The 18,678-nt window shown below is 45.2% G+C and overlaps 1 protein-coding gene across 2 annotated transcripts in view; it reads right to left on the bottom strand.

The window, feature by feature from the left end:
- cdk19 (cyclin dependent kinase 19) overlaps positions 1 to 17,994 on the bottom strand; it is a 31,074-nt gene extending 13,080 nt beyond the window's left edge. The window contains exons 1-4 of one of the 2 annotated variants that reach the window (XM_018743936.2): positions 17,958 to 17,994; positions 12,914 to 12,989; positions 3,010 to 3,120; positions 2,090 to 2,230 (exon numbers count right to left, since the gene is read on the bottom strand). In XM_018743936.2, coding sequence (XP_018599452.2) covers positions 2,090 to 2,230; positions 3,010 to 3,120; positions 12,914 to 12,937 — 276 coding nt within the window. In that variant the 5' untranslated portion in view covers positions 12,938 to 12,989; positions 17,958 to 17,994. Of the gene's footprint in view, positions 1 to 2,089; positions 2,231 to 3,009; positions 3,121 to 12,913; positions 12,990 to 17,737 lie in introns of both variants that reach the window. The other variant, XM_018743935.2, reaches the window with a different exon arrangement.
- Positions 17,995 to 18,678: the final 684 nt, after the last annotated feature.

The following is an 18,678-nucleotide window of genomic DNA, read 5'->3' as shown; positions in this document are numbered from 1 at the left end:
GCAAAAAAAAAAAAAAAAAAAAACCACTGTAGTAATGCAATTTGGCAAGCTGGAGTCATGCACTGAGCTTTCATGATTTTTTCCCACAGATACACGTCGCCAAAAAACACACTGCACATCACAATGCTATGCCAAGCATAAAATGTAAAACCTTGTTTTCATGTTTCAAACAGTACGGAAGGTTTATGCAATGCTGCAGTACTCCTACAATGTACTTTTTCTGTTTTGAGATTGTGACAATTGGGCCTGTGCCATTTTATAGAATATATTTATCCGTGTGAAGTGCCTATCTGTTGGGTACAACAGCATGGCTCCAGTCCCAATCAGAGGCCTTCAGGGTTAAACACCAGCTTATTTCTAATGCGATCCTTTGCATCACCGCACCCTGATCTGGCAGTAGCAGAGTGATACATGCACTGCTATTTACATAACACGCCCCAGATGACGGATGCAGCGGCTGACAACCCGTGCAGTAAACGGTGAGATCAGAGCTGTTTCTTGAGGATGGCTTGACGGGAGCAGAGTGGCGGGCTTCGATTTGTGGCATCTGCCGAGGCAATTTACCAGTCTGAAAGACAGCATTCAATCATCCTATTAAGATTTCCTGTGGATGGGGGAGAATCCAGGTTCCCGTTTTAGTGGTTGCCGGGGGCTCTGAAAACAGGCATACGAACGGACCATACGCTGTATGCTCCTTAACGTTTTCAAAATGCAGGGAAAAAACTATTTAAAACACCTGTCAAATATAAATCCTGGAGAAATGCTCTCTGCAGCACAATGGACATGAGCAATAGGCCAGCAATTTGTCCCAAAGGCAATTTTTCCTATCATGAGTCCGTTTCAGGGCGACTGCAGTCCTTGCAAATGAGAAGACTGAAAAGTGCACGTCCACACCGGTGTGCGGCAAAGCGTGTCACGCGGTGACTTAGAGACCAACAAAGGTCGCGCCACTGCCACGACCTGCTGATACTGGGCTGAGAGGTGACCTTTAGACACAATGCTGGTTACACAGGCAGGTGAACAACTTTTCTGCCCAGCAAAGGATTGTGGGAAAACAAAAGAGTTGCACTGTCAATACGTGAAGCTGAATTTTTACACGTACACATAAACATACACACACACACAGAGAGAGAACACTGCGGTCCTGCGCCTGCAGGCCAGCCCATACTGGGACACCCTGCCTTACTCAGGAAGCCACACCATCTTTATCGACCACAAAGGCACTATGAGCCAGCGAGCAATGATTAACAGAGGCAGAGTGTGTCCGACTGGCATTGACAGTGAGAACTTTATTCTCGCAAAACACAGCCGCTGCCAAAACCGCAACCAGTGAGCCATTCTCCAAGGACATCAAAATAAGGGGCGAACGAAAACGCACGCAAACAAACTTTATCAAAATGTAATTTTGCGTAGCAGAGGCTGACCTCAGCTGAAAACTGCCACGGGAGAAAGGAGCGTCCTGGTACACCTTCAAAGGAATATCAACGTATCAGCTTAAATGTGTCAGCGCATCACCTTCCATGTGTGAACGACTAACATGTCTCCAACAAGTATAGAAAACTTAGAAACACTTCCCTTAACAATAATAACAACAACAACAACAACTTATTACTTTTACTACTATACTACTTATTATCAGTGGGGGTGCGGTGGGTTTGGCCGGGTCTTGCTCTCTGGTGGGTCTGGGGTTCAAGTCCCGCTTGGGGTGCCTTGTGACGGACTGGCATCCCGTCCTGGGTGCATCCCCTCCCCCTCCGGCCTTACGCCCTGTGTTGCCGGGTTAGGCTCCGGCTCCCCGCGACCCCGTATGGGACAAGCGGTTCAGACGGTGTGTGTGTGTAGTTATTATCATTATTTCTATTATTATTTCAGCTGACACCTTTTCCAATCTCAAGCATGTACAACACCTAGGTGCTTACTATGATTCGAGGGGTCGAACATGAAGACAAATTTAAAACACTGAATTTTACTCCTCAAAGGCCAGTCATTCAGTTACCGTGGAAATGCACACCCTGCAGAGCAGACGTGCATCATGGGTGAGATCTGGAGAGTGGAATTTGGCAATTTTCTTTAGCAGGGAGATGCTCACCAGATCTCTGTGCAGCACCCAGTTGCCGTGGAGATAGTGAATGCCATCCAGTATCTGGTAGAGCAGCGATTTCACCATTCCTCGAGGAAGCTGCATGGGTTTCTTGTTCGCCTTTGAGGCACGGTGAAACTTTATAATGTGCTGGAAAAAAAAATAACACGGGAAAAGCAACAGAAGTGGCATCAAATCAAGGCAACGCCATAACATTTGTGTGATGATCGCAGCTACCATTAAACCACAGGTCATTATTTACTCATAGCGAAGTTGCTACTAACATGCATTACATGCATTATCACTGACTACCATTACAACTAAGATACTCCTCAATTAATAAATATTGTAGCTTTAAAATTACTAATACATACATCATTAATAGTACAGCCACTACTAACATGCATATCATTATTTACTACTTCAGCTACTATTAATAAGTACTTAATTACTGATTAATATTATAGCTACTTTAAATTCCTCTTACAAGATTATCAGGTGTACCACACATGAGCTGTGGACACAACAGTCTTTCATCATAATAATTTGAATGTTTAGCTTTTAGTGAAAGCAAATTAGGTTACAGTTCAGTCCAGATATGCAGCTGGGTATTATTTACTGAAGTAATTTACATAAAGCACCTCATAGTTCTACACCTCCCTCCCTAGACATGGACTTACAACCCGCAAATCACAAAAACCAGTTGCTCACTCACTAAACTCCTTTGCTTATGAACACAATGGAAACACATGAGACACCCAAAGCTAACACACATCCATGAAGGTCCTCAGTGCTGTCCAAACGGCAGCGGAGATCGTGGATGTGCTGTGATCTTAGACACGCAAGACCCAGCGGTCACATTTCTTGAAACAAGTTGACCATTTAGACAGAGATGGACCCAGAATCCCCGGTGGACAGCCTATACATACCCAGAGGTCATGTTCGGCATAGTCGAAGAGGAGCCACACCTTACGATCGCTGTGGGACAGGAACACTTTCTGCAGGGCGATCACGTTGGGGTGCTTCAGCTCTCGGAGCAGCTGTAAAATGAACGAAGTCATTAAACTTGCATTGACACTGGGAGAGCAGACTGCACCCCTGAAAAGTCTTCCCCGAGACAGCAGTAACATGGGTCACACCTGAAAAGAAAAAAAAAGGCGAAGAAGGTCATCGCGCACTTACTCAGTAAGTGATTTACAGACTACCGAGATCTAACAGCTTTATAGCAACTTATAAAATCTATGTTCCGCAACAACCTTCTATAAAACCAACATAAATTCAACAAGAGAACAATAATTCTGTGTTATCAATTGTGGCGCAAGATAAATGCTCAGTACGAGTCTGCAGGCCATTAAAGTATGAGAAACACAAATACGAGAAGGCTTCCAGGAAAAAGGGTCTTATTTGTAACACTGAGAGATCATGTTATCCTTTGTTGATCTTTCAGGTTGGGTTGCTATTGAACGCACTGCACTGTTGAAGAAGAACCCCGAGAGACAGAGAGTGAAAGAGAGAAACCCAACAGTTGAGTCTGCAGTTTCACATCGTTGTTACCACCCCAGTGGGTCTCCCCAGTGAACCTGCTCACACTAAGAAACGTATAGATTTCCATTCCTTACATGCCTCCTGCTGTGTGGACTATGGTAATTTACTGGTACAATACTGCTACCATCACACAAATCTACCATACTGTGTCTCCCACCTGTCTACATCTCTTCTGTCAATGCTCAGACACAAAAATGTCAACACAAACCTCCTTTTTTTTTTTTTTTAAATTTTTAAGTTCCCTTTAAAACGGGACACCAGATTGAACATTTTAAGAGGTACAGAGGATCCGTTTACAGGCTGCATTTAAGAGGGACGTCTGTGCCTCAATGGAGCAGTAGGCCAGTGGCATCAGGGTGTAGTCGAAGCGAGGGGTCAGGAGGTTACGTAATCGCCACCCTGCACAGGGTCATGACCCAGTCCTACTCCAAACCCAGGAGATCATGTGGCCTTGTTCCAGTGAGACAGTGACATACAGCTGCGCAAAGCCTCGCTGCAGCAGTCATTATCATCGCATTAACCGTGGAGAGATTCCTCTTATGCCCCTTCACATAAACACACACAGAGGCAAGCAGACTGTCAACATGTTTACCATATTCTTTTTGGATAATTAAAAAAAAAAAAAAACAGTTGAATAACTATTTTATTTTTCTTATTAGCGCTTTCCTACATTATTATTTTATAATAACAGTTACTCACCTGGAATCCACGTATCCAAGTAGCAATGAGCTTATGACCCCTGCCCATCCAAAGCATTGCCTCTCAAAGGGAAAAACAGCACTGTGCTGGAGTATTAAGGTGCATGCAAGCTGGGGCCTGTACTTCCACCCTATGAAAATTTATTATGTACATTGATTGCCAACAGGTGCTTTGTCCCACCTGACCTAAAGTGCGGACTCTGCTCATCTGGCCCTTGATGGACCAGACGTGGTGCAAGGAACTGGACTTGCTGGTGCTGACTTGCCCTGCCGCGTAGGACGCCAGTGTCTCGCAAGGCAGATGGGGACGCTGTGGACTCTGATACAGTGAGGTCGCAATAACCTTTGTCCCCTAAAAGCGCATGTCACATGCTGTCTGTGTGCCTGTTGGGCTTGGCGGTGACATGAAGGACAGGCCACTCTGGCTGGTGTTCATGTTGGGGGACTAATCCCTGGCTGGTGACACAGCATTGTGTTCGTAAGCCATGAGCTTACGGCACAACCCCCCGGCTCTGTTGTTCCACACCAGTTTCTTTGAGCTCTTATACTCCAAACAGGATCCTTTGGAGGTGAATACACTTCTCCGCGCACACACATGCATGAATAAAGGCACAGAGCCAAACAGTTCCTGTTTATTCACTTTCATTGTAGGGAAATTCTGATTTTACTTCGACAGGAGTAGGTGGGCTCTTCGATGCATTCAATTTTCCCAACTCAAGTCAAGAAGCTTTATTGCCATTTATACGTTCAATCCTCCACCAAGATCCACTGATTGTGACCTCAGTGACCAATGCCCTCCTAAGAGTATTCACCAGGATAACGTGAATGGCTCATGGACTCAGTGTTCCAGGTGGATTAAACAGAGGCCACAGGTACATGATACCTCAGGGTTCTGGTAGTTCCATCAACCTTCCATCGATAACTGGACACATGTTAATTCTATGGCTTTTCCACAAGAGATCCCTGTGTACTGAACCACCTATTGATTCAACATTGATTATGAGTGGACTGGATTTCTGCTCTAAAAAAAATGAGGGAGTAAATTACTATGCCGAGAGCAAAGTGTGGCATGATGATGTTTTTGGCATGTTTTGCTCTGTGTAAACATCAGAACCAATACACACCATTTCAGTGTATTGGTCTCAAACACTGCTGCATCTTTGCAAACACTTCATTTTCAATGAAGAGAGACAGATTTTGGTGCCAACTGGTTTGAAAAAAAAAAAAAGAAATAACCAAACGCTGGAGAATGAGGAATAAAATCTAATCCGACGGGATGTTTTCTTGAGACTTGCAGCAGAAGGGAAAGGAGAAAAACAAGCAGTCAAGTGCCTTCAAGTTTTCACTGCAACTGCACATAGTTCTGATTGGATGCTGTCCAGAGACTCCAGAGAAAGCACAGCCAGCGGCTGCAGAGCTTTGCTTCTGGGGGCTGCCTGGACTCTGGATGCAGACCACGGAGCTCCAGCGAGCAGGACTGAAGCCTCCGGGAGAATGCTCGGCAGGACTAGCTTGTGTAACGTGGAAAGCGCAAGGCTTGTCTTCCCCTATCCTTATTCAACTTTCTTGGAAAAACAACTAAGAAAAATGTGTGTGGGTTAACCGACCAAAGGTCATTTCAGATCGCCACTCGCCATAAAAACTCATAATCCCCATAACTGCTCAGAGTTTAGGAAAAAAACAAAGCTGTTAGCTGAGTTTTTTTAAAGACACTTGCAGGAATGGAATAAATGAGAGGAACTATTTTGGTGGTTGGCGTTCAGGTTCGGATTTGTGTCGGTGAACGGAGCACAAATCCATCTGCTCATGGAATGATAAGAGCTACGACATACAGAATCTTGTCAACGGAGCAATATACAGCGGACGCTTGCACGTGCGTTCAGTACTTGAAACCTATCGTGGGAGATATACGCAGGTGTTTGGCCAAAAGAAATCAATGGATGTAAATATACGCTCGTCGTGTTGTTTTCCTTCTCAAACATCTGCACAGTGCCACCACTTCTGAATTCCCGAAGCAAGCTTTTTGTTCCCGCAAAACAATTCCACCATTGTTACCCCAGCTATTCTTCGATTGTTTCGAAAAAGGAGTAGTCACAATGGATATCGGTTATTTCGGCTCTCCGGGAACAAAACAAGGGAGGAAGAGAGCAGAAAAAGAAGAGTAAAAACAGAGAGCAGGGTGAGGCAGCAGAAAGCTGCCTGGGCTGGGCAGAGGGAGAATGATTAACGATTCAGCCTGGCTAGCTATGTAGCAGACCGGGGTTGTCACAGGCTGAAATTAAATACCATGCTTAGACAGAGGCCAATTGGGTGACGCCCTACGTGTTCGTGTTTACTCAGCCTCAGTAAACGTGCACGAAAAAAAAAAAAAAAAAAACTCCTCTGCGCTTGGCTAAATGACACGAGAAGCTTACGGTGCATTGGTAGCGGCAGATGCTCTGCTCTCTGGCCTCTGGGGCTGGAAGTGTCTCTGCTGCTCAGGAGATGCCCTCTGACCTCACTCACTCAAAAAAAGCTTCATTTTGGAAAACATGTACGTCAACCGGGGTTAGTCCAGGCAGGTTCAACCTGTGATTAATTTACTTGGCCCTGAGGTTCCCGTTGGCAGCACAGCTTTCCTACTAGGTACGTTAATGTCTAGCTACCGGCACTAGACTGTCACCGTAATGGCTTTTAGGGCTGCGTTGTGTCCAGCTAATGACCGCGCCTTTACAAGAAGGGAATTTCGGCAGGCGTTGACTCTTCGTCCCCAGCAACAGAGCGAGGGCCAGACAACAGCCTGGCTTCTTCACAAACACAACCAAAACATGCAGTAAACGAGACGGCTGATCCACCAGGGTCAGTGTCCAAGTGAAGGAGCTTGTATAATAGAAGGTGACATGCTTGAAGGTTCCCAGACCTACTCCCAGGAGAAGTCCCACTGTGGTTTCCTTGTTCACAGCACTTAATCTGAATGGCTTCAGTAAAGCTCTGAGCTGCATAAATGGCTAAAAACTCAGTGCCTTTGGATTAAAATGTTGACTAAGCAAAGATATAATGACCATCTTCACAGAGACTGCTACACCTCTCCCACAGGACCAGTTGGTAAGTCTAGTAGGTTGACAGACTGGAACGCCATAGACAAAAAACCCATAGAGATCCTGGTTCCCACCTGGCTTATCGCTACTTTAGTGCTCATCTCTCACCCTTCGTAGCTTTTTGGGGATGTCCTTGTACAAAAGTTTTTGCTTTCTAAGTGTGGTCATCGTATACAGTTGGTTGCAAAACCTTGGCAGTCTGAGAGAGTGTTACTTTGACCTGTCTTCCGGAAGGTTGGCTCAACTCAAGAACGGTCGATAACAGGTCCTCTCAGTCCGAGGAAGTAACAAATAATAAGAATTGTTTAAGGCAAAAGTCTGTTCCAAAGTCTCCTGCCTTCCCAATTGTCTTAGACAAGAGGTGCTGGCACTCGAAGTAGATTCCATGTTAAGCTAAGTCAAAGCACATTTATGCTGAGAACTAAATTTATGCTGGAGACTTCAATCCCATGGGACCCATTAGACAGGAGTCCTGGATGACAGGTTCAAGGAACACAGTAAGCACGAGATTGTTAAAAACAAGAATACAGAATTCAAAATAAGGACCTTGCTGCAAGGTGAGGACGGACCCCACAGTAACAGCCTTGTCTGAAAGCTCCTAATACGGGTTCAGTAAATCTTACAGGCTGCCCATCGTTGCCATGGTTGCACACAGTAGCAGACAGCAGAGTCCCCTGAACTGAAATGGAGTGCAGAACTCCTTCTGGGAGCTTTCAAACAGCCCCTCCAAGATGCCAACGCAACTGGCCAACATAAACCTAAAGAAAATGTACACAAAAAATTCTCTAGTTGAGAGAAGAAGGTCAAGATGCTTGTTTTTATACCCGTTTGATGCTAAGGGCCTCTGCTGCCCAAATTATTTATGATATCCAGCAGTGTAAACAGGGGTCACCCAGCAAAACTCCACCTAGCAAGGCCGTCCAGGTCACTTCTCCTGAAGAAGCCCACTTTGCAGGTCTATTAGGTAAGGATCATTACACCTTTGCTGGTGAGCACCTTCCGCTGACAAACGTTGTGTTAGGAAACACCGTGCTGTGAGTGCATGAGACAAGACCAAACTGGTCTGCCCAGGTCATCTTACTGCGTCTGTCGTCACGGCTGGATTAAATTAAGTATTAACTAAACAATGTCTCCTGTGGCACAATGGCTTGTGGGAGGAGAGAAGTCCAAGGTAAAACCCAGGTAATTCCATGTCAAACAACAGACCTTTAAAGATCTGTATGAATGGACAGATTGGTTTATTATATAGTTATGTTCATGACCAGCGATGTTGTTTTCTTCAAAGGTTCAGACTGCACCCCAGGAGTCCCACAAAAAGCCAATTTTAATACCAACGGGGGGGAATTCCTTTCATTTTCATCAGCTACAGCTTACTGGCAGAGCCAATCCAGCTATAAACACTCTCCAGGTCTTCTTGACCAATGTCAAGGTCTGGCTCATTTTGTTTGTAAGCAGGTGGCAAAGGCATGTGTGAAAGTATACATCTCCTGGTCTTTTTAAACTTATCAAGAGACAATTCTGGGAAACAGGGCAATTCCGAGAACTGTTTTGAGACTTTACACTAGTAACAGTTGGCCACAAAGCATTTCCAGCAGTGGACATGGAGGGACACATTTCCAGCCTTGGCGCGGCTCTAGCGAACGGGACGGGTGGCGGCACAAAGAAGCCTTTGTTCAGCTCGCCCAAGCAGTTCTGGACAAGCGAAGCTGGTTTTTGCAGTGTGATATGGGTTCAGAGAAGGCCCGAGGGCTGCAGTCATGTCACGCCAGGCCAGGCCTAGTCAGGGGATAGCAATACACCCACCTGCTGACCTCCACCAACAGTCATCCCCAAATCCTTGTCCTCTCCTGTGAAACAGAGCATGGGATTCCAGCTGGGGAGGGAGGCAGCCTATGTTGTATTACAGCCAAAGAACTATCCCATGTGTGAAACAGCCGAAGAGGGAGATACTTTTTTACTTTTTCTGCAGGACTCTTCACACAGTCGAGTAACTAACTAAAGTAATACAATAAGCCGAAATCGACAACAACTGAAGGATATAGTTTGGTTCTGGAACCAATACGGTGTTGCTTCTGGGTTCGTTATTAAATTAAGTTATTGAACCTCTGGAAACCTTGCGGTGAGGTGATGGGCCAGGATCCCCGCAGCGATGGACTGACTGACTAACAACAACAAAAAGACTATTCAGCCTATGATGAGACCTTCCTGCAACCCTTGTCTGACGTTGAGTCCAGCTGAGGTGCATGTGTCCCCTTTATATTCACACACACCGAGCTGGTGATGAGCGTGGGATGTAGCCTGCCATCTGTCTAAGCTTTTGGTTGGAAGGCAGGACCCCCTGGCGTGGAACAGCAGCTACATGGTGCAGGACGCCTGGGGCCATGGTTGCTGCGTTAGTCAAAGCGCAACGCATACAACCAAGAACATACTTTGGACAATGCAGTGACACTCAACATCATCCAGTTTCCTCCCACAGTCCAAAGGCAAGCATTCCAGGTGAACTGGTGAATTAAAGTTGCTCTTAGTGTGTATACATGTTCACATAATGTAGAATTACTCTGCAAAGGACTGGCATCCTGTCCACAGTGTACCCTGTACCCAGTGTACCCTGAGCTCCTGGGATAGGTAATTATCCATTGGTAATTGATGGCTGGATGGATTACATTTACATTTCTTATTATGTAATGCCCTCAAATGAGAAATTCCAGGAATTGAAATGCTTTTCTTCATAAAATTTCCTACTCTGCATGCTCTGATCTACTGTTATCACCATCAAGAAGATCCAGACCTTTATTAACACCTGTCTGGGAAGGATCCTCTAGATTTGCTGGCCCGACACCATTAGCAACCAGGAACTGTGGCAACGTACAAGACAGCAGATCAAGAGGTTCTCCGACAACGTTGGAGATGGATACGCCACACCCTTCGCAGACCAGCTTCCAGCACTACCGGACAAGTCCTCACATGGAACCCCCAAGAGAAGAGGAAAAGAGGCTGTCCAAGAAACACTTGGTGCTGTGACCTGGAGGTAGATTTCAAGAGGTTGGCCATACCTGGGAGCAGCTTGGGAGACTGTCTCAGGACAGAGATGCCTGGACAGCTCTGGTCAGCAGGGGTAGTAGGTATAACTAACTAACTATCTGGTCTGTCATTTCAAGTCAGTAACAAATTCAGGTGCTGGGCTGTTGTCAGTGACCACGACCTGTGCTGAGCAGGACAGAGATTCAGATGGCTTCCCGCCCCTTGATGCCGAAGACAAGTATCCATCAACCCCCATGACTTGGACAGGTTCCCCTGGCACCTCCACCACCTCCCACCCTCGCACACAGCACTCTGCGCACTACGATATCCATTTCTCTGTCTCTCCAGGAGTGGTGGTGGGGGCTTGGGAGCTTGGCCGATTACTGCCAGCTTGCTGATGACCCCTCTTCTAAAAATAACAACCTCTGTGTTTTCACAGCATTTTTTTTCCAGGAACCCATTCTCTCTTCTCTCTCTCCCTCCTCCTCCTTTCCTTGTCATTCTATGCCTAGTTTGCAAATCCACCAATGGCGGACCGATGCCTCTCCACGACCTCGCTCACCCAGACATACCGCACCGTAAAAAGCCGATCCCAGGAGGAACGCAACATTGAGAGCCTTAGATCTAAGGCCGTTTGACCAGGTCTCTGACAGAAATATTTAAGTTGTTGCACTACAATGATGTCCAAAGACATCCCCATTTTTCACACAAATTACAGCAGCCTGAGATTTTTCAGGGACCTCAGCAAATGAGTCAGTTTAGTCTTGTGATGGGGAAAAACAACCAAACACATTCCACAGGGCTCAAAGGGCAACTGCAGTCATTTTAAGAACAAAATTTTTCCTCTGTGTGTGATGTAGTGGTTTGTCACTTTCAAAACCTCTACATTTTTCAGCAGGCCTTTTAATCTACAGCTTATAATCGTAGTTGTTTGTGTGTGTGACATCTGCATCGGTTTCTAAACATCCTTCCATTACAAGCTGCAAAATTCTGAGAGGAAAGTTTATTTAGGGCCAGCGGGTAGCCTAGTGCTTAGAGCCATCATCATCCACTGGAAGGACCCATGTTCGAATCCTGATGCCTGCTGCTGTACTTTTGAGAATGGGTAGATCATTGTAAGTAGCTTAGTGTACAAGCCTATCATTGAAAGCTGTACTGGACAAAGGCATCAAACAAAAAAATAACTAATTTAATATTTATAGAGAACAAATCATTTGCATTAGAGCTGCTGAACTAAACCTGTTCCTTTCTTTATTTAGAAGAAGGTGACACCTTAACATAAACGGAAATGCATGGGTCCTTCTGGAAGACGACTTCTATGTGTCTCTTATCCAACGGGAGGTTCGAAGGCCAGAGGCCTCCATTTCCCCACCACCTCCCTACAAAAAAGTCAAAGAATTCCAAAATATAAAGATAAGGCATAAACCTCTGTACACCAGTCACAGAGAAATTATTTAAAAATACATTTCAACTGCCGCTGTGTTTACAGAAACCAGAACGCGCTGCATAAATGCAATCCTGCTGTCGGGAGGAAAATTAATAAATGGAAAAAGATGACATATCAGTCAGTCAGAGACAACTGCCCATAAGAGACAGAGTAACACCCCAGTCACCGTGGTGACAGCAATGACCTTACAGCATCGCTCCTGTTCTGCAGCAACGCCATATATCTGTGCTCCTGGAATGGAATGCAGACCTTCTTGCGTAAGAGGTCCTGCTCCGAGTGCCTCAAGGGGTGGGATCGATAGCGAAACACATTTATCGTGGTTTATCACATCTCGTAGCACTCAGTGAACCACAATGCCCTGCTGCTCTGCTCTGCCCGGCTTTGTTCGGTGCTGCTCCTCTGCTGATCTGCTGTGCGTTGGGGCTGCCTACAGAGGCTGAGAGCTGGAATTGGCGCGTGAGGTTAATTCGATCGAGCCACATGCTATTTGTTTTAATGACCTTTCTGGAACTATAACAGGAAATGGCGCGCGGCAGGAGGGATCATGTGGTTGGAGCGCACAGTGTATCCATACAATGTTGTACACATGTCGTTCTTGTTTTGGTGCAGAAATGTGCAGTGGAGGAGCCCTTCGTTTGAGCTACATTGGTTCAGATGAGTCCTCTGGCTCAGCTAAATCACTGGCACAGTCAATTCTGATGCAGGGGATGGACTGGTAAGAGCACTGGGTTCTCAGCAAAGGTACCATACTACTGGGATGAGGGGAAGGCATCGTAGTTACAACTTCGGTAAAAATCCCCGTGACTGGACACTCGGAGGATGATGTTATGGAAAGGGATCATGAAAAAGGCCACATAAATAAACATCCAGTAGGAATCTGTCAGGAAGGTAGAAATGGCATATAATGAGAATCTAATGTACAACAGGCCATTCCGGACCAGGGGATTTTTTTTAGACCAAGGGGTGACTTGTTCCAAAAAACACACATATATCTCCGCCACGAAAGGGCACCATGTTCATAACTGTTTGCAGTCTGTCCACTCACCGCAATCTCCCTGCACGCCGACATCGATATTCCAGTACCTTCGATTTGTTTCAGTGCATACTCCTTCTCATCCTTCCTGCGGAGACGTGAGACAAACAAGAAAGAAACAATGAAACAAACTGAAACAGGAATTCTCTCGTCTCCTCATTCACTCCAACTGACGAAACTCTACAGGAATATCCCAAAACTGCATTAACAAGGTTTTGTTACATTCCCTACAGACTGACATTGACTGGACTTCATAAACACCATTGCAGATTCAGACATTCATTGTGTGACCCTTTCAACCCACAGGTACCACTTTACCTTCGGACAGAATCTACAAATAGGCATTAAACTGGAATATAACAAGTTTCCACAAAGAAAGATACAGGGGGTCAAATGAGCGAAACCAGAATTTGTGTTTTTCAAAAGATTCAGGTTTCTTCAGCGTCGAAGTGACTAAATCGCTTGTCGCACTCACTATTAGAGAAGGCACGGCAGTCTCAGCTGCAGCAAATAAAGAAGAAATGAGGCACACGGGAAATCATCCAGTGGAAACAAACGCGTGCAGAGCGGATGTTTGTGTGTTCACCCCAACACATATGCGCGCCAGTATGCCTGTGCGCTTGTGGAACAGTACATCAGACGGTCACTGGGGACGCGGCGCTCGTGAAGCTTTGCAGGGAACAGCGCTGTCGTTACCTGGAGCCCGGCACTAACCTTTTCCGCAGCCCGAGCGCCGCCACTGCAGAATGCAGAGTACAGGGAGTGAGGGGGGTGCGGGCAAGGACCCCCCCCCGAGACATCCTCCCAGTGTAGCAGGAACACAAAGCCCTGGCATCAGGTAGGGAAAAGCTCTACCTACATGAAGCTTGAATCCTCTGTTACGGCCCTCTTCCTCGCCCCAGTAATGCCCAACGCTCCGAGCACTTCCATGTACAAGACATCCTAGCTCCTGAGCTGACCTCGGTTTATGGCGAATGGAGTCATCGGCCCATCACCTGGCCACCTACTAGGTAGACAAGAGCATTCAAATGCCTTAAGGCAAGCTAATTCTACAGAGCGGATACGTTCATCACATAAGGGTATTAACCTTCATTTCCTTACCGCTTACAGACAAAGTCTGGGATTGGCTCAGGACCTTCCACCGACATGCTAGCGGAGATTAGAGAGTCAGGAGCAAGGAGTAGAAAACCATCACTTATGTCAGGTGTTCTGATCGAGGCACGAAGAGTTGGCCAGGGACTGAAAACAGAAACTTCACGGGTTATTTTGACCTCATCTAAGAGAGAAGTTTCCATTCTAATGTGGGATTTCATCACTGCTCTGCTCTGCTCACTTGTCGGAAGTGGGTGAATCCAACCACCATCCAAGATGTCAAACTATAAACAGTGGCGAAAGCCTGAAGAGGGTTTGAGAATTGCTGGCAACTCACGTGGTGGAAGAAGAGGAGCAAACAAAATGTCGGATTAAGACGAAAGTTTACCCACCCTCCCCTACCAACACACCACTGCATTCTCCCCAACAACACACGTCTTTTTCGGTTAGGGTCTGCATAATAGATACATTGAATTACAGCTGTTGTGGGCAGTCACATTCAATTAGGGTCCAGAGGCTCCTGCGGATGTTGGCTGCCCGCCAGTTCACGCAGAGGGGGCCACTGCAGAGCCCCCTGCCACAAGTGCCTCTTCACACCTTCATACCAAGGCCTACAGGTATGATCCAACGTCCATATCTTCAAATACAAGACGAAACAACAAATGACACATTCGACGGGCAAGACCCAGGCGTATTGGCACTTGCAAATGTTCTGCACCAAATCCCGAGGGAAGATGCGTCGCCCTCAGAGAGGGTAACTAAACAGTCCTGCCAGGGGCACCACGGCAAAGTTGCATTTTGCTCTACAAATCAAGGTATGAAACCTATCTTGTAGTTCAAAACCACAGCAGGGTCAGCATGTTGTTAACTGTTGCACGGAACCAAAGGCTACCAGCACGGTTCTGTGTCTAATCTTAGCCACATAATGCCATTTATATTATAGCGAGGAAGATAATCCCACAGCTCAGGCCCATAAAATAAACCGCAGATGCATGACAGCTAAAATTTTTCATCACGTGCTTTATGTCAACAAACAACAGACTTATTCACATCCCTTCCCGTTAACATTCCGAAATGCTCGGCATCCCACATTTATTTGCGGTAAACTTACCATGAACCGTTTCAACCGTTTGCAGCAATTTGGTAACAACTTTATAAGCGTTTCATCTTCACTACAACCATAACAGTGAGAGATTAGACAGTGTTTCGCTGAGTGAACTTCTTAAACCATCCCTGGATATTTATAGGCCAGCTTTGAGGAAAATCATATTCAAACATGATAAATCAAAGGAGCTGATAACTCTGATCTGAAAAAAGATTCTGACAGCCATTGGTGAAAACGGCAGTTTGTTGCCAAACGGAATCCACCCCGTTACTTAAAGAAATGTCCTCTTTCAACAGAGCTACACTTCTCCTAGGAGCAACACCCAATTTTGTCATTCTCTATTAATAGTTTTGATCTCTGACACTTTCATACACATTCAAGACAAGAGCAATAATCAATTTGCTTTAATCAATTAGCTTCTTCAGGAAGAGCGGGAAGCACCCGCCCACTCTAAATGATCCCCCAAAACAGCATCTGGCTATTCTGCTTTCCACACGAACCTGAGAACAAAACGGCAGACGGGACCGTGCCGTTGACGGGCAGAGGAAAACAAGCCCAAAATAGACAGAAGCCCAAAGGGAATAAAAAACAGCACAGAGTAGGCCAAGTGGTGCGGTCAGCCTGAAGATCTGGAACGCAACCTGACCTGAAAAAAATCACACAAAATGAATCTCCAACCCATTTCTAAATACACTGTTTGTCTGTTCGCAAGTGTGAGGTTACAATGTACACTGCATGTTGCAGCAAATTAGTTTAATTTCCCTTTGGAATTAATACAGCTTTCTTCCTTCCTTCATTCATTCACTCATTGTTTTAAAACTAGTTTTCAAATCGGGCAGCACAGTGGCACAGCACGTAACAGTGGGGCCTCATAGCTCCTGGGCTGTGGATTCAAACCCAGTACCACACTCTACAGACATGTGTCTCAGGTGTAACCCTACACTGCCCATACTGTGTGTGTGTGTGAGACTGCTCTGAGATGGACTGGCACGCTATCCACGGTGTATGCCAGCTTGCATCTTATGCTTACATTTGCATTTATTCATTTAGCAGACGCTGTTCTCCAAAGCGACGTGCATCTCAAAGAGATACAATGTGTGCGTTACATTACAAGAAAGAGAGACATAGTTGCAAGCATGTGATTCTTAAGTAAACCTAGTTTGTTTCTTTCCACTTTATGCACCGATGTTCATCGCATATGTAGGTGCACAAGACTCAGGACAGACTAATCCTGATCACCTTCATAATTTTTTTTTTATTTTTTAAATTTTAAATGGGATACACTTTGGACCACCGTGACCCTACACTAGTCAAACACTTACTGTTACTGAATAGGTGGGTGTTGACCAAAGCGGGCACCCACACGAAAATACCAAGCATAACTGTTCTCGTCGAAAGAACGGCCCCGAATTTGACCGACCCCATTGTTCAGAGCTCGGTCTCCAACACGCCGGTCACCAGCAACGTGCCAGAAACCGTACGGCTTTTTGCAGCAATGCGAGAAAATGCAGAGAAACTTAGAAAGGGCTGCGTGGGCCGGGAGAGAAGAGCCGCTTCGGATCACTGGGCCTCCCTCCTTATTCCACACCTCTATTCCGCAGGTCCGGGGACACACATCGCAACACAGCAAACACCTAATAAACAAATTCGTGCACCTGTTTGGAGCAAGGATCATAACTGGTAGAAATGCTTGGCATGCAGGACTTCATTGGCAATACCAATTTATATGTTTTAATTCATTTATAAAAACTTATTTTGCTTTCAATAAGACATTATTAGAATTTTATTAAGATTTTATAAAGCATAAGATTAAAATATATTCCCTGTGCATGACATCAACTCAAGGAGAATCTGCAGCCCATTTGGTATCTATTCGCTTCCTATGGCACTGGCTCCTCAACTTACGAACAGGTCAGGGAGTTACGAACTTTCAGAAATACAAACAAAGCGTTAAGTTTGTGAATTTTTAGCAGCTTTGAGCTCTAATTCTGGTGCATTTCTTTACTGCTAAGGTTTCAGTGTGCAGTCTTACGAGTTTACGTTCAGCCTTTGTCGCTATGTTTCAACTGCTTCTTGTACATTTTAACGGTCCTGCAAAAACGGCGGGATATTTTCTCTGCCTCGCTTTTCACCGTGAGCGTGACACTGGCAGCGGGCTAAATCTGACTTGATTGTTCCGAAAGCCTCTGGTCCCAAATTATTAGATTCTTAAGTTCAGGAGCAAGTGCACTTTGCTGTTTTAATCAGTTTGTTGGTTGTTTCGTGGAAGTACTGTTGAAATATATTTTTGCTTTTTTCGGCCACCACCTCCGACTTCGTTTTCTGTTACTTAATTAACCAACAATTGCAGCTGAAAGTTGCTAAATCATGTCTCTTGCTACGTGCACCACCCCCACCTTTACACAATCTTTGGTTTTTTTTAAAAAAAAAAAAAAAAAAAAACAAACAATAATAAACGAGCATCATCGCGGTGTTGCTGGGGGAAGACTCCGCTGCACACATCCTGCAAACAGCAGTGACAGAGACGGGGGTTCGGAGTGCCGAAGGGGTTCGCTCCGCACCCCGGTGAGCGCGAGGCGCCGAAAATGTCCGCGTTCGGATCACAACACCACAACAACCTCGCGCCGTGCTCCGCTTACCCGTCTTTGCGCTTCGCTTTATAAACATGCCCGTAGGTGCCTCGACCCACTTTGCAACCTTCATACTCGAACAGATCCTCCACTTTCTCTCTCTCGGCCGCCAGCTTCGTTTTAAAGTCGTAATCCATTGTCACCCATAAATAGTTCTTAATTTACAACAAAATAAAATATTAATAATTACATGCATTAATTAAATAATCTGATCGCTTTATTCCCCCACCATTTCCTTGTTTGGGATTTTGGTCCGCTCCGCTTAATGTTCACTGGCTCGTTGACGTTTCTGATTTCCATGCAGTGCATTTTGGGGGTAGTAGTTTTTAGAAAATAGAGCCTTCTTCACTTGAAAGGCAAAAACCACATTCAAAAAACTACAATGCTCATATCGCTCTGCGGTTGACGTTCTTGCGTGTTAACGTGCACTTAAATACAAAAACTGCGTGGTGATTCGGTAGCACACATCTCGGGTGTTTTGTAGCACTTTTATTAAAAGTATAAGTAAACTTCAATAATAACTTTGCCAGTTTACATTGCAATTTTTTAGTCTGGTATAATTTTGATAACTCACCTTTGCTACCAAGGTATCGTTTTGTAATCCAAGCAGTTTGCAGATATCATGACGTATTATTATACGTTTGCGCTCTGGATGTACTCGTGCACTGTACACCAACGTATAATGTATCGTTTACCAACGAAAATATATAGTTAAGTAATTAAACGACTACATTTAAGCTTTCCTAGAATATTATCAATTCAGTATTTTAAAAGTCAATATTAGAATAAGAAATTTTGGGCTCATGTTAGAAGTCGGAACTAAAATATTCCACATGTATTTGCACGTTGATCAGTTGCATTAACAAATGCTGAGAAAACTTGCAGAAATGCGACTTAAGGACTTTTTGTTTATCATGTGTACAATGCATTCTCACAATTTTTAAAGGAAA

This window comes from Scleropages formosus, chromosome 1 (assembly GCF_900964775.1).
Source record: "Scleropages formosus chromosome 1, fSclFor1.1, whole genome shotgun sequence".
Lineage (NCBI taxonomy): Eukaryota > Metazoa > Chordata > Actinopteri > Osteoglossiformes > Osteoglossidae > Scleropages > Scleropages formosus.
Note: the sequence above shows the minus strand (reverse complement) of the source record. Positions and strands in the feature narration are given on the sequence as shown.